Source organism: Emys orbicularis, chromosome 9, assembly GCF_028017835.1.
Source record: "Emys orbicularis isolate rEmyOrb1 chromosome 9, rEmyOrb1.hap1, whole genome shotgun sequence".
Classification (NCBI taxonomy): Eukaryota; Metazoa; Chordata; order Testudines; family Emydidae; genus Emys; species Emys orbicularis.
The window spans coordinates 18,454,517-18,470,144 of NC_088691.1; the positions used below are offsets into that span (position 1 = coordinate 18,454,517).

At 40.0% G+C, this 15,628-nt stretch overlaps 1 protein-coding gene across 2 annotated transcripts in view; it reads right to left on the reverse strand.

Annotated features, from left to right (window-relative positions):
* Positions 1-5,217: 5,217 nt before the first annotated feature.
* The window catches only part of AMMECR1 (AMMECR nuclear protein 1), a 106,510-nt gene continuing 96,099 nt past the window's right edge, over positions 5,218-15,628 (reverse strand). For both annotated transcript variants that reach the window (XM_065410360.1, XM_065410359.1), the window contains one exon: positions 5,218-9,617. In XM_065410360.1, the coding sequence (XP_065266432.1) occupies positions 9,503-9,617 (115 nt within the window). In that variant the 3' untranslated portion in view covers positions 5,218-9,502. The remainder of the gene's footprint in view (positions 9,618-15,628) is intronic.

Here is a 15,628-nt window from a genome sequence, read left to right on the forward strand (position 1 = left end):
ATGAATTTGCATCTTGTTTCTCTCATAGGCTGGAGATTAACAACTCTTAGTCATGTTCAGAAATATATATAAAAATGGATGCAAGGCCATAGCCCCCAAATACACCCCTAGACGTGGTATTAGTTTGACTTCTTAGTGCTTGACAAATGCTGCTTGTAGGCAAAGCGCTTTGCTGAAGCTGGGAGACATGAGCAGTCAGTTCAGTTGTGCACTTTAAGGTTTTAGAGTACCTCAGTGTAGATGTATTCCCCTCTGTTTGTAGCCGCAATCAGGGTTTTGATATTTCTGTATATTTGATAACTGAATGTTTTGTAAAAACCTAAGTGTCTTTCCCTTTCAGAAATGGCTATTTGCAGTTGTTTAAGTACTTGATTCTGTGTCCCAAGTCTTGTCTATAAATCACAGGCATTAGTTTCCTAGATATTTGTAACTACATGAGGGAAAAAATATAGATGGGCAGTTTTTCTTGTTGCAGTTATTTCCAGTTGCATTTGTTGTTTTACTAGGTGAACTTTTCATAATTTTATTTTAAAAGTAGAGGGATAAAGGGATGCTGCCGCATACAGATGTGACGCTGGGAAAGTTAGTCGTCCTAGTTTTAACAAGGTAAAAAATTCAAAGAGGCATCTGGTATTAGTCCGTAAGCGGCAATGCTGCAGGTATGTTTGTAAAGACACAGACAACGACTTTGTAATTAGAATAAAACACATGATGAGATCCATGACAAACAGTTCTTTTGTGACCTCCTGCTCAAGGTGATATTGCTGTAACTGTGTTTTTCTGCTTCGTGTTGTTTAGTTAAAGCCGAGCTGTTTTGAAAATGGCTGTACTTTTCTTGAGGGTCAATTTTATACCTTTTTTATTTTTGCATTTATTCTGAGTCATAGTTCTCTCAATGCAGCAAGTAGAGCGGTGAGTGCACCCACAACGCTGTTGACAGCCGTGCTGTGCCAGGAAGCTGGAATTGCTACATGCACTGAGCTGAGGCACAAAGCTGTCTTTGGAAACTTGCAGTTCCAAGTACCCCGCCCTTGGTTCCAACCACCGTATTATCCAGGCACAGGCTGGAACTGCAGGGGCAGGGACCAATGTGGGCGCTCAGCTACCACCTCTGCTGTTGGTTCAAAGTAATTTGTAAAAGTGGTCTAAATTTTGTAACCTTTTTAATGTGCTAAAACTTGGTTATCAGGTAACATTTGCAGATAAGGGGTATATTTGTGTACTTGGTTTTTTGTATTTTGGTCTGTTTTTGTTGGTCCCTATCTGAGATCCTGCTCATTGGGCAATTAGTTGTTAAATCTTTAATTAAAGGAATAAATACCTTCTACTGTGTGTGGGAGCAATTTTGTCGTCATTTTAGCTATGCCAGGTCCTGAGCCTACCTAAACAATCTTGTTGCCTGATTATAACCAATCATAGGCAAGAAAATTGAACATCTTCCACTACATCCCTTCATATATTAGAGCACAAAGGAGAGATATGAGACCACACACCTGTACTCCTTCCTCTCTATTCACTGTTTAAACCTCCCTACCCACAAGTGGTGGGTAGAGGTACAGGTGGCAGCAGATACTTTCAAACCTTCACCCTTGAAGAAAATGCTTTTTAAAACTTTGTACGTCTTGTTAGTTACACTCTACCTACCTCAACACCCTCTCCATTGAAGTGGTAGAGCATTCTTTCTAATTTTCTGTACTGTCACGCCAATATTTCACAGTAGTCAAAGAAGAATTACCAGGTACAGAACAGAATATGCACAGGTTTCAACCTAAAACAATCTTTTGGACGTTTTATTCTGCAATATTTTCACATTTTGTCACTGCTGCTCAGCTGCAGTGGACAGGTAAATCCTAACTTTTAGTTTGTCATTACAGATGACATTGAGCCCTAATTAGCAGGTTTTTATTTTTAAAAAATCCTCACGCTTCATGAGTGGAATGATTGACTACACTTCAGACCAGCAGTGGTTTTATTACAAAAGCTGTTTAGCATCTTCACTGCAATCCCATGAACAGTATCATTGTGACAGGCTACTATATAACTTGCAAATAGTGTTCATGGAAAAGGAAACTGACAAATTATGCATATAGAGGCCATCATGAGCTGTGGCTTTCATCCAGTCAAGGAGCAGAATCTTGGGCTGACCAGTCATCATGTGTGAAGACTGAAACCATTGGCGCTAATAACTTGAATGCATAGCTCAAGCCACCAGAGTAGATTTCAACCTATGTGAATGAGAGGCAAACTAATTTACCAAGCTGGAAGTTTGAATAATAACTCAGACAAGGGGCTAAATTAATCAAATTGTTCCCTACCAATAGGTGACGTAGCTATAATCGTCAATCAATTGTATTGTTTATATTTGTTTTAATAGCAAATGTTTGTCAATTTTAATCTGTCACCCAAGAGCCATAGCCTTAGCTCACAGTACCACAGATTTTTTTAAAAAGCAAGTTGCTTCATAGACTGGAGCAGTGATCAAGTGGTGGGGATTTTTTCATTGGTAGGTATAGCCACCCATGAGTCCTTCGCACTTTGGGAATGCACCATTTGGGAATATTACCATGGGGAAAAGGAGAGTGGCTCTCTACTTGAATACTGCAGGATAGAAGAGCATACATATGTCACTAATACTACTTTGTAAACATGCCTTTATACAGGTGACAAAATCTTGTAAATGCCAAGATGGAAGCTTTAGTCAGGTATGGTAAGGATGGGATTGATTGCCAGAGCATTACCTATGTATATGGGTCGCAGAACGAGGGGAAAATACTTAGTATTCTGCATGCATTGAGTGATTTTTTTTACTTTAGCAACAGCAATCAAAACAAGTCAATTCCTGTGTATTAGTGATGAAGTGAATGTTTGTATAAAGGCTTTTTTACCAATCTAATGACTACTTTCCCCAAACTGTCCTGTGCCCAGATCACGACCACTCTGTTACTTCCCCAAGACACACCCATGCCCCCCTGCCAAAGATGGCATTTCTATGAAATCTTTCTCTCTCCCCCCCCCCCTCCCCAGCTAAAGGGTACCTCCAAAGCCTTCCTGCAGAATGTCCAGATGTAAAACTGCTAGGAGTTGGGGAAAGGATTATTAAACAGTTTTAAGGTACAGTTCAGACTAGATTAATCCTTCATAGAAACAAAGTATTAAAAACAGATTTGCTGCTTGATGCTATTAGTCACAATTTTGAAAGTACTACGGTGATGTCAAAAAAGGTAAAATTTACTCATCTAATTTTTCATTTTCTGAAGTTGGGACCTGATGTTCTGTGATCCATTACAACTGGGTTATTTCTCCAAGTCTTCCAAGTGCAGAAGCGTCTTTGTTTTAAAACTCTCTCTAGCTGTACAATGTACGCCAACAGGTGGAGCTGTTCTGAGAACTGTAACTCACCAGTGAACTGCCCTAACTTAGAAGACAAACTATACATTCTGATTATTAAACATAAAATATTAGTATTTCCAGACAGGAGACTGCGTCTACTTACTATTTTAGACAAAAAGTGGAAATGAAGACTTATGGCACAGTCAGATCCCAATTTGAGGGAATCCCAAGATTTCTCCCTCTCTGAAGGAATACTCCAGGAGGGAAAAAGGGAAGGATCAAGAGTTCCTCTCCAACTGGAATTTAATGCAAAATTGGACACTTTGGAGGCGGTCTCATGGAGCCCACTTAAGAGAAGGAAAAATGACAGAATATGTAAATTTTACTCTTCTGCCTTGTAGGCAGCTGGTGCTCTATGAGCACTACAATTGGGAAGAAGCCAATCTCCAAAAATGGGGAGAAACCTTAAACCATCAAGGAAATTGAATCCTACAACACATGGAGTACAGCAAAGGGAACATCCTCTGGGCTATTAGTGTAGATGTCTAGCCTGATAGCTTGTCTTTACAAAGCCACCCACTGACACACATGCAAAAGCTACACGAATATGCCCAAATTTTCACATTTGGGCACCTAAATCCAAAGAAGACACCTCAGTAAGAGTGGTCTGATTGGCAAGGGTTCTGAGCACGCTGTTCTCAATGGATTTGGTTCCTAACTTTAGTCACCCAAGTTTGGAAATTTGGGGTCAAGGTTTTTGGGGAAAGAAATGCATAGTCTCCCCAGAATTGTCTAATCCCATCTGCTCCATAGGAGGGGCTGCATCATTTTTACATGAACTGTATAAATGAAGAATTAAATTTACAGGGTTGCTGGAATTTTAAGTATTCACAACTGCATCACTCACCCTTGCTGTGGAACGTGGTCAAAGTTGTACTTTGTACTAGCACAATATGAAACAAACCATTTGAAGAATTAAGCAAGACTAGTAACACTGCAAGTAGTCTATTTTGAAATGATGCATGCTAAAGAAGTAGTGTGGGAAAAGAAAATGAATTAACACTGATCACTATCTAGACCCTCCGGGATGGTGTAGATAACTTAGTCCTGCCATGAGTGCAGGGGACTGGACTAGATGCCCTATTGCGGTCCCTTCCAGTCCTATGATTCTACTTTAGGTGGAATTTATGATGTTACTGTGTATATTCATTTCCTGAGTTCTACACCAGTGGTTCTCAAATTTTTCTACTGGTGACCCCTTTCACATAGCAAGCCTCTGAGTGTGACCCCCCCCCCTATAAATGAAAAACACTTTTTAATATATTTAACACCATTATAAATGCTGGAGGCAAAGCAGGGTTTGGGGTGGAGGCTGACAGCTCGCGACCCCCAGTTTGAGAACCCGTTCTACACTGTTTTGTCACATCTCCCAAAGATGTACTATATAAAAGATAAATGATAGCTGAAGTTGTACCACTCTGACTGGTTTTGCAACAAGGCGGCTATGTATAAAAGACCAGACCCCTCCCGCATCCTGGGGGATTTGATTTAAAACTGACTGAAATCAATGGAAGTGGCATACACTCAGTAAATCGAGCTCTGAAGGAACTGAAGTGTTACATGTTCGGAAGGGTGACATCACTTCTGAGCTAAATTGTCCATTTCTCTTTGCCACAAAAATACCAAGTGGTTCATGCCCAATTTATTCCTCTAGCTGGGAAAATGAATAGACCGACTTCATTTAGAACAAAATGTACCTCCAAATGCATAATTAAAATCCAAATTCCCTTTTGGAATTCTCTAATCGCAAATGTTCAAAAAAGTAACTGAGCAGGCCCCACAATTTAGCAAAGAAACATGAAAACAGGAAATGGTGATTCTTTTTCCTTATTTTATTGGGTAAATGATTTAAAAGGTAAGAACAATAGTGTTAAAACTACTACAATATCTTTCCACAGCCATATCTCACAGACCCACATATAACCTTCTATATATTTTTTTTGCTTTTTCCTCATTTTTACCTTTTTAAGCCATACTCATAGTAAAATGCCCATTTCAACAGTTTCTTCACACTAATAGCAATTAAATGTTGGAAGGGAGGATCTAGTTATAATGGAAGGGGGTTCAGGTAATCTGTGATATTATTGTAATCAATAATCAAGTTACTAATAAGGAAGGAAAAAATAGGGGCCCTATAAGCTACTCCAGGTAGCTCAAAGCCCATTACATGTGTCACCATTGCATTCCAGATAGCTCATTCTGGTGGTGAACAATTCAAAGTAATTTTTTCATAACATATAAAACACTAAAATAACTTAGAAACTAGATCCAAATATTTTGAAAAGAATCAACTTTGATATACAAAAACAGTCATAAGTTGTTACAAAAGTTTCAAACAAAAGTTTGTCTTCTCAGTGCGTTTATGTACCAGCGCAGTTACTGGATCCAGAGCAAAGAAAGAGGTTTTTATTTTTTTCTTTAACAGTAATAAAAAACAAGGAAAACATATCTTTGTATATAAAGAATCATTGCTGGTTTTAAGAATAAATGTAACCAGAAACCCTTAAATCTGAGAGGCACACTTTGGGTTTCTATATTTATTTTTAACATAAAAGGAAAGTCACCAGTTTATTTAAATGAAGGAGGTACTCAGACTCCTCAAATAAACTTAATTCAATTAACATCACTAGCAAAAATCAGTTAGAAACTGTACAAAAATAAAAAAGTTAACATTTAATCCTGCAGGGCTTTTGTAAGGACTAGAAGGCAGGCTTTAGGAGCAGCATTTGTGCATGGCTGGAGGCTTCTTTGGTTCGATCTAACATACACAAGAGATGTAACCTACTCCAGACAACAGTTTCAAAAAACCGCACATTTGAAGACAAGTAAAGAGGTCAATATACAAATGTCAGGGTGTGCCACATCAATTGCCTTGATTAACTTCATACACCAGGTCAAAACTCACTACTGTGCCCTTCACCTGCTGTATCTAGCACTGGGGTGGAGGTTGGAGAAGTCAGTATGACAGCACAGTCTGGGGCAGAAGGAAGGCCACTTGAAGCATGACTGAGCAACACTTGTGTGAGTTAGAGGGGCTCGCTGTCTAACTCAGCTAATAGCACATGGCTCTGAGGAAGACACTTCAAAGTGACAATTAAAGCCTTTTAAAATGGAATAAAGCAAACTGATTAGTGTTTCTCTAAAGCTAAAACGTTAACTTAAAAAAACCCAGTGAAAGTACCCAACATAAAAATATTTCCACTGAACTATATCTAAAAGGCTATTAGTGTAGTTAAATAAGAATGTTTGTGAAACTGATTTCACACACTATTCTTGATCAGGTTTAGAAAAACAGACCTATTCTGTCCCAGGGCATGTCTGAGTGAAATACATGTATGTTTATTCAAATATACCCGTAAGTATATAAGAAACATAATCAACAGCATTCTCGGCCCTTACATATCGAGGAGATAGGTGCCCCTGAAACACAGTAGATAGATTTGATTATTCTAAGCATGAAAAACCAGTGTATTTCTATGTAGCTCATAGAAAACTGATTGATTGACCCATCTCTGTAACAGTTTTTTAATGAATGACACAAGACACTGGTCCAGAAGGACCTGGGCGTTAATTGATTTTAAAGCACACCTTTACAATTTGTATAACACTCTTTGAACTATTCTTTTTAAGCAACAGCTACTGAAAGATAGACAAAAATTCATTGTGCATTATGCTGTGTACAAAAAGGAGACAAAACTATCCTTTTTTTCCCCCCCAAGCCATGATGGGAAGTATTGCTGACCTTGTCCTTCAAAACCTGCAGGATTGTTTATTTCATCAGTATATCATCATTACACTGGTAAGAAATTCTGTATAACATCTGCATATATTGAGGATTTTTAAAAAATCTGATATGATTTAGAGTCCGCATGACCAGTCACGTGACCTGCTCAAGGTTGATTAGCACCTTTAAATACATATATATTTTTATATATAATAGATTTTTTTTTAAAAAACTTCTAACGAGGAGCTCATACAGAAGCATGAGCATGCTGTAACGAGATGATGGGTAAAGATGGGGTGAGTGACTATTTTTTTTTTTTTTTTGCAGCAGACAATATTATTCAGCTTGTGCTCAGTTTCCCTATAAGGGCAAGAAAAAAAAAACTTTCAATCAAGTAGCCACTTGTTTACAGTTTCCACTTAAAAGCTAATCCACTTTAAAATGTTCCCCAAGTAGAAACAAGACAATAGTATCATCCAAAATATCCTCTATATAAACATCTATTGATTTTTTTGCAGTGTCCGCTTGGCATATCTCTTGGCTACTGAATTTTCAGGCCCTTTTGTTTGCTTATAAATTAAGGCATCACAACTGAAAGTGTTAACATTTGGACATCAAATGCTGTGGATGAAGGAATACCAAAGATCTTCTATCTTAAAACTAACCCGGCAAAACCTGCCTCATATTACAGGTGAGCAGTAACAATTTACCCAACTATCTTTTAAAATATAAAAGTTTTAGAATTATCAACTAGCAGTCTGCCATTTGCTACAGCAAAAGTATTATTAGCGCCATTTTTTCCCTCTTATCTGTTTAGAATATATATTTTGTTTTATACACACACATCCATTATTTGAAATATCTGGGGATTTCTGCTTAATGTATTTTACTCACCCGTATGTAGAGGGTCTTTTTCTATGATGCATGGGTATATTCTCCTCTTGAATATGCAGTAAACTATTACTGGTGCTAGTGAGAGTTCTACAGCCACACAAAGCAAGGAGAGAATAGGCCCCAAAATGTTCAGGTCTTGCTACTCTACCACACATACCTTTTATAAATCCCATCTCCATTACTACAGTTGGAACAAAACAAAACATTCTGATCAATACAGTAAATGGATTTCTACCTCTTCTTAGTGCAGTAAAGTTACCAGAACTATTTCACAGTACTTACAACTCTCCAGGACTGTTCCTGTAATAAATGAAGACATCTGAAATCAGGGCATATTTGTCCTGTGCTCTTTCTCCAACACTCACGCTGTTTCTTAAAACAGAAGTTAATTGTTATCTGGCTAATCATGACATAATAAAACTTAGGAAACCCACAACTAAAAAGAAAGAATAAGATGGGGAGAGAAGAGAAATTCTTTCACGATTTGCTTGCTCAAAAGAATCCCCGTTTAAAAAATAATTTACACCAGATCAGTAGAGAATTGAGCATGGTTTGCTAAGCTGTCCGGTGCTTTTAATATTCTTCCTATGATTTTTATGTAACTATATTTATGTCCTAGTCAAAAGGCACAAAAATCTAAATCCATTTTCTTCCTAATATAACACTGCCTATTCACCAACCATTATTAAAACAAAAGTGACTCCTATTTTTAGAACGCCAGAAAGTAGTCTCTTCTCTGCGTTACAAACACTGTTTTGGTGTCTGATCCTGAGAGGGGCAGAATACCCTCAATTCCCATATAATAGAATGAGAGTTGAGGGCACTTAGTACCCTGCTGGATCAGGCACTTTAAGTCTGTAATCAATTAGACCAACTGATCCTGAAATACTTCCTATCATCATTGCCTCTTATGCTAGGTGCAACAGCTTCTCTTCATCTGGAATATCGCCCTTCAAATTCTGTCTGTAAGTACTGAATCTGAAGCTCATGTATTTAACTACATGAAATAAAGAGCCTTTACTACAGTGGTGGGGAATGTATGCTTAATACCTGAATCTCTGATATGTTTCATTCCCTGTTACAACTATTAATGCAACAGCAACAAATGTCTTACTCAAAAAAAGGATATCCCTAATTGTAACCCTTAAACATTAAAGTCTTCCTTCCATCCACAGTCACAGAAAACCTTGACTGATATAATTCAATGTTAATGTAGTACAAATTTCAAATTTTATAAAAAAACACAAGGGTTATATATGCTGCAAAAAAACCCCGCAGTGACTCAATAAAAAAGAATTATGGGAGTTTGTAATAATGCAGTTTTCTCACCCGTTGCCACGATGAACTTGACCAACCAAGGGGAAGCGTCAACGTGGCAACGGAAACTATCATCATAAAATGGTACAGTAATAGAGATAGCTAGACCAGGAAGGGGCGGGGTCTCCTGGGAAGAGGTCTGCAGAGAGGTCCAGTGACTGGTCATGTGGCTCAGTGTCAGGAATAATGGTTGTATGGTGGAAGGGGGTGCCCAATGCCATTTTGGAAGTGATGATGCTGACGATGGGCAAGGTACTCTGTGTAGCTCATAGTCATCTTCTCACTACGGTACCTAAAAATGGGCAAAGAAAAAAGTCTCAAAGGATTTTTAAAGGAAACCATTACAAACACTGAAGTTAGGCTTGGAAGGATTAGATTTCATCGGTAAACATCAACTTCACTGTAGGCACACAAACCGACAAAAAATATTTCCATTGATTAAAAGCTAAAATGTACAGAGTGGCAATGTAAGAAAAATGCTGCTTGAGAACTTAAGAGTTTGATTTAAGGATATTACTTTATATATTTTGACATGTGATGTTGACAATTTGTGTTAATAAAAAAAGCTTTACTTCTTGAATCTCTATCTACTGTCATTAAATAATTGTCTGCACTACCCACATAATCCCACTACCACTATCCCACTACTGTGAAAATTTAAATAGATAAAAATAGAAAAAATGATTACAAATAAACATGGATATTATCCACCAAAATGACAAACAATAAAATAAAAATCCAATTCTGCCAGTACTAACTGAGGTTATGGTACTAGTCATGTGCTTTCCAAAAATAGAGATTCCATCATTTTGCTACTAGGGAGTCAGACTCTAACCTCAGTTTCAGTGATGCAAACCCAGAGTAACTCCATGGATTTCACTGGGGTCACTTGGATTACTTTTTCAATTTCTTTAAAGCACCTAGCCGGGTGACGTTTTACAACTGAATATATACAAAAAGTATAAATGTCTTCAGAAGGTGTTGCCCATTAATGGTAGTTATCCAAGGAGGTGGTAATAAAGCAACAGCAGTTTGTACTAGAGTTACTCCATATCCTTAACCAACTCTCCCCACGAAGTCGGAGAAGATGCAAGAACCACACGTGGCCCAAAATCCATGTGGCCTCCTTTCACATAACATCTTTAGTTGTAAATGCCCAGTCTGGACCAAATTATGCTTCTATACGGGTGCCAATGCAGAATAACTCCATTGAAGTCAAAACGGAGTTACTCACCTTTTTGTACCAAAGCCTGGTATACACCTAAAAGTTAGGTTGACATAGTCTGTCTGTCAAGGGTGTGAAAAATTCCCACCCCTCAGTACTGTAGCTCTGCCGATGTAATCCCTAGACACAGCTAGGTTGACAGAAGAATGCTTCCGTTGACCTAACTACCATTCCTCAGGGATGGCATTCCTGCAGTGATAGAAAAACCCCTTCTGTCACTGCCGGAGGCATCTACCGTATCGCACTATTGTGACATAGCTGTGGTGCTGAACCTGTGCCGCTATAGCACCCAGAGTGTGGACATGGCCCAAGTATAACAAAGAAGAATCTGGCCCCTGTAGTTTCTTTTGAAACTCTCTTTATTAAAAAAAAAAAAAAAAGTTTACTAACAAAATTGCAAACTGCTGTTGTACTGTAAAATTGGGAATTGTGCATTTATGTTGAGACTATACCTCGCGCTCTTGCCACAAACTGATTCGAAAGACCAAAAATAAGGGAAGCACAAGTGTACTTGACACCATAGTGTTTGTTAGTGATGTATTAATTCATCAAATGGCTTCCGGCCTTGGCTGAAAGATGAGTCATGCGTCTCCTCAGTTTGATGTGAATGAAGTGTGGCACTTACTATGCTGCCCCTTCCACTCTGAAAATAAACCATCAACTTGGCAGCTAATGAAGTTACTTGAATGTGTGTCAAAGCAGGCCAAGGGCAGTCTGTCTGAAACTAGAATCACATCTGCTTGTTTAACCAGATGGAAAAACAAAATGCTACTGCTATCCTTATCCTGCCTCCTAAACCACTTTTTAGACATCCTCTGTGAGAGAGGAGAGAATTAAAGTTAATGCCAATACTAGAACTCAGAGGATAGCTGGATCTACTGCCATCACTCTGAAGTGGGGATCATCAGCAATGGACCAGTTCTGGTCTATTTCAAGGGTTCTCAAACTTCATTGCACCATGACCCCCTTCTATCTACAAAATTACTACACAATCCTAGGAGTGGAGAGCCAAAGCTTAGCCCCACCACCCTGAGTGGGGGGGAGGGAAAAGAGGGGGAAAGCCAAATTCCAAGGGCTTCAGCCCCAGGCATGGGCCCTGTAACCTAAGCCCTGCCACCCAGGGCTGAAACCCTTGGTCTTTGGCCCCAGGCAGTGTGGCTCGGGCCTTGGCTTTGGCCCCGGGTCCCAGCAAGGCTAATGCCAGCCCTGGTGACCCCATTAGAACAGGGTGGCGACCCATAGTTTGAGAACTGCTGGTCTATTTAAAACTTTTTTCACCCCTAACATCTTGAGTAGAGAGAGCAGTTATGCCTCCTGCCCGAATTCTCTCAGTAGTCTAGGAGGTAAAGGGGGCAGCAGAAGCTGCATGACAACACAATTATTTCAATACAAAAAGCAACTGGAGCTGTGTTTCAAGACATCTTATCTGACAAGAAGTGTTTAATGTTTCACTGTTACCCTATATCCCAGATGTCAGTAGGGGTTGTTTGAATTGTTAAACTAACACAACTAGCAGATGTGGAATACTGAAAGAAAGGAACAGTCCTCTAAATACATATTTTTGACTACTTACTTCACTGATGAGGGCCAATAATTCTTCACTGGTTTGGGTGCTGTAGATGTAAAGAAAGACTACGCTCGAGCTGGAGGTGTTATTTACGGCTCAGGTAGTTGTACGTGTGCTAGGTGTGATCAAGCTAACACACTAAAAACAGAAGTGTACCTGCAGCGGCATGGGCAGTGAGATGGGTTAGCCACCTTGAGTACAATCATTTCCCTGTAAGTCTTATTCTCTGAAAACAGTAGAAGATTAATATTCCTAGGTTCTTGTGACTTGTGGAAACTCATATCAAAGCTCTAATACCATTAACTCTAGCAGCAGGAGCCTCTCCTACCATCTCCAATTAGTTCCTTTCTAAGCAAAAGGTAAAAAGTTATAGAATTGAAAAAATAAAGGTTCCATTTTCTATACTTGGAAACTGAGTTTGGTTCTGCAAAGACTAGCTCCTCCCCTTGAGCCTCAGGACTGTATTATTTTCTCTATTTGTATTCTTCACAATGATCAAGTTCACCAGGAGAACTTTGGATCGTGAGTTGTCAGTGAGCCACAAACACTGTATTTTTCAATGACAATGTCCTCACTCACCTCCAAAACACTTATTTTCACAGATCACAATATCATTCTGCCTTCCTCCTCTCTGAATCTAAAACACAGTAGCCAAACTTGGTGGGCTACAGCACTGAGTATTTATCTTAAAGAGAACCCAACTCTTCAGAAAATCTCAGTCTTTGTTTTTCACCACATTAAGAAGGCAGCTTCTATATAGCTAAGTGATTAAGGTATACACTTCAGAAACGTATCTCCTCCACTAGAAGCTGGCGATCACTCAGTCAAAGTTGGTGGCTACCTTTGAATGGACAAATCTCATGCATTCTCTGATAAGATCTGCAAGATCACAGTATTGTTCCCCACTCATATTTTCATCAGACAGATACCCACTATATGGCTTTTGGGCCTACAGTTGATACCACATCAGTAATTTAGTGCCTTTATCCAAATTTACTGTTTAAATGAAATGATTCTCAGTGATTTCCCCCTGCCCTGGGGGTGATCAGGAAAACTCTCTAGTACAAGTTATGAATTCTGGTTGATTTGTGGAGTTATTATGAAATGTTACTATGAAAAGTGCTGTGATTATGAATACCTATATATATGTGTGTGTGTGTGTGTGTGTGTATGTGTGTATATATATATATATATATATATATATATATATATATATATATATATAAATAAAAGTGTGTGTGTGTGTGTGTATATATGTGGATCCTCCACTGCAGACAGAACCTGCTGCAGGGGGTACACACCTGACAAGAGACAATGGGGCATACTTAATGATCATGCTTTAATCACACAAAGTTATGGTAAAGAATGGATGCATCCTAGGGGAAAACCAACTTTACCCATCCTCTAAGGGTGCAGGGTTGTGGAGGGAAGGAAAGTTACCAACCACAGAACAAACAGCAACAGAAAGACACAGACAGGAAGAGGGAGCATTGGACAGAAGAAAGCAAAGTCGCAAGCTGGGGGAAGGAAACTTCATGAGGGAAAAGCTACCCTATATGTAACAGCTTGCCTAAAGCAGGAAAACCCTGCCTGCCTTCCTGCCTTGGATACAGATGGCCTCCAAGGACTCCCAAGAGACAGGTGATCTAACAAGGCGCATTGTGTTTTGGATGTTAGTTATGGTCTATAGGATCTGTAATCTCTTGTGCTTTATATGATTAAGTAAAAGAGGATTATATGTTAGACTTGTGAAGCATTTAGCACAGACACTTTGCACAAAAAACGGTGGTTAACCTTCCGTAATTGTAGCTCTTCATGTGCTGCACATGTCCATTCCACTCTAGGTCTGCATGCGCCCTGAGCATAGTCGCTGGAAATTTTCCCCTCAGTGGTACCCGAAGGGTGTCACATGCCTTAGTACCGGTATAAAGCGTCCAATCGACCCCTCAGTTCCTTCTTTCCAGAAAACTCTGATGTAGAGGGGCAGGAAGGCGGGTCATGGAATTGACACACATAAAACATCTCGAAGAACAACAGTTACAGAAAGTTAGTAACTGTTTATTTTTTCTTCTTTGTGTGATTGCACATGTGCATTCCACTCTAGGTGACTCCCAAAGAGTTGAACAGGTGGAGGTATCGGAGTTCATGGACACACTGACTGCAGAACAATTTGCCCAAATTTGGCATAATCTCTGGCCTGTTGAGTGATGGCGTAATGGGAGGAGAACGTGTGCATTGATGACCAGTTCACTGCTTTACAAATATCCTGAACAGGGATCTGGGCTAGGAAAGGCAGATATGTCATTTGAAAAAATGGATCGGTTATCCACCCGGGGTTGGAAAGCTGATACTGCTGCAAGGTGAACCTTGATAGAGGAGATAGCTAAGCCTTGCTGCTTCAGGTGCAATAGATATTCAACTATTTCTTATAAGGATGACTGCATGGGCGAGACTCCACATTGCAACGCCCAGACAGAGAACCGCTTCCACTTTGAAATGTGAGTAGTCCTGATGGAGGACTTTCTACTACCTAATAGGATCTGACAAACTTGCTCTGAGCAAGCCTGCTCTCTAGGATTTAGCCATGAAGCTTCCAGGCTAATAGGTGAAGGAAGCTCAGGTTTGAGTGGAACAGTCGACTGTGGTCTGGGGGTAACGGAAGCAGGATTGGTGTGACCACTGAGAGGCTTAGCAGAGTGGAGAACCAATGTTGGCAGGGCCATGCTGGGGCTATCAGAATGACCTGGTCTTGGTCCCGCTTGATCTTTAGCAGTACTCTGTGCATGAACAGGATAGGGCGAAAAGCATAGTAAAGATGTCCCATCCACAGTAGCAGAAAGGTTTCTGTGATAGAATCTGGAGTGTGGCCTTGTAGGGAGCAGAATTGGGGACCCTTTGTTGTACTTGATTGCAAATAGGTCTATGTGGGGAGTCCCCCACTGCTGGAATACATCCCTCACCACATCTGGGTGAAGGGACCACTCTTGGTGACTGGAGAAAGACCTGCAGAGGCAATCTGCCATCTCATTTTGTGTTCCTGGACAAAAGAGGCAAGAGGAAGCTCCTCCTTGCCTGCTGAGATAAAACATGGCTGCAGTGTTGGCCATGAGAACAAACAAGTTTCTGCCCATAATGTGGGGCATGAAGGTCTGACAGGCCAGGTGAACTGCTCTGAGTTCCCTGACGTTGATGTGGAGTGAAAGTTCCTCCAGAGACCAAAGGTCTCAAGTTCTGAGGGGCCATAGGTGAGCTCCCCACCCTAGCTTGAGGTGCAGCCTTGTATGTTGTACCACGTAAGTACATGAGGCCATGTGACCTAATAGTCTCATACAATTTTGGGCTGTTGTGATTGGATGACCTCTGAGGTGTGTTATCAGGGATGTGCTTGACTGGAAATATCCCTCTGGGAGGTAGGCCCTGACCTGAGTAGAGTTGAACACTGATCCAATGAACTTTACCCTTTGTGCCAGAGTGAGGGTAGACTGCTCTACATTTATCAGAAGGCCTAGGG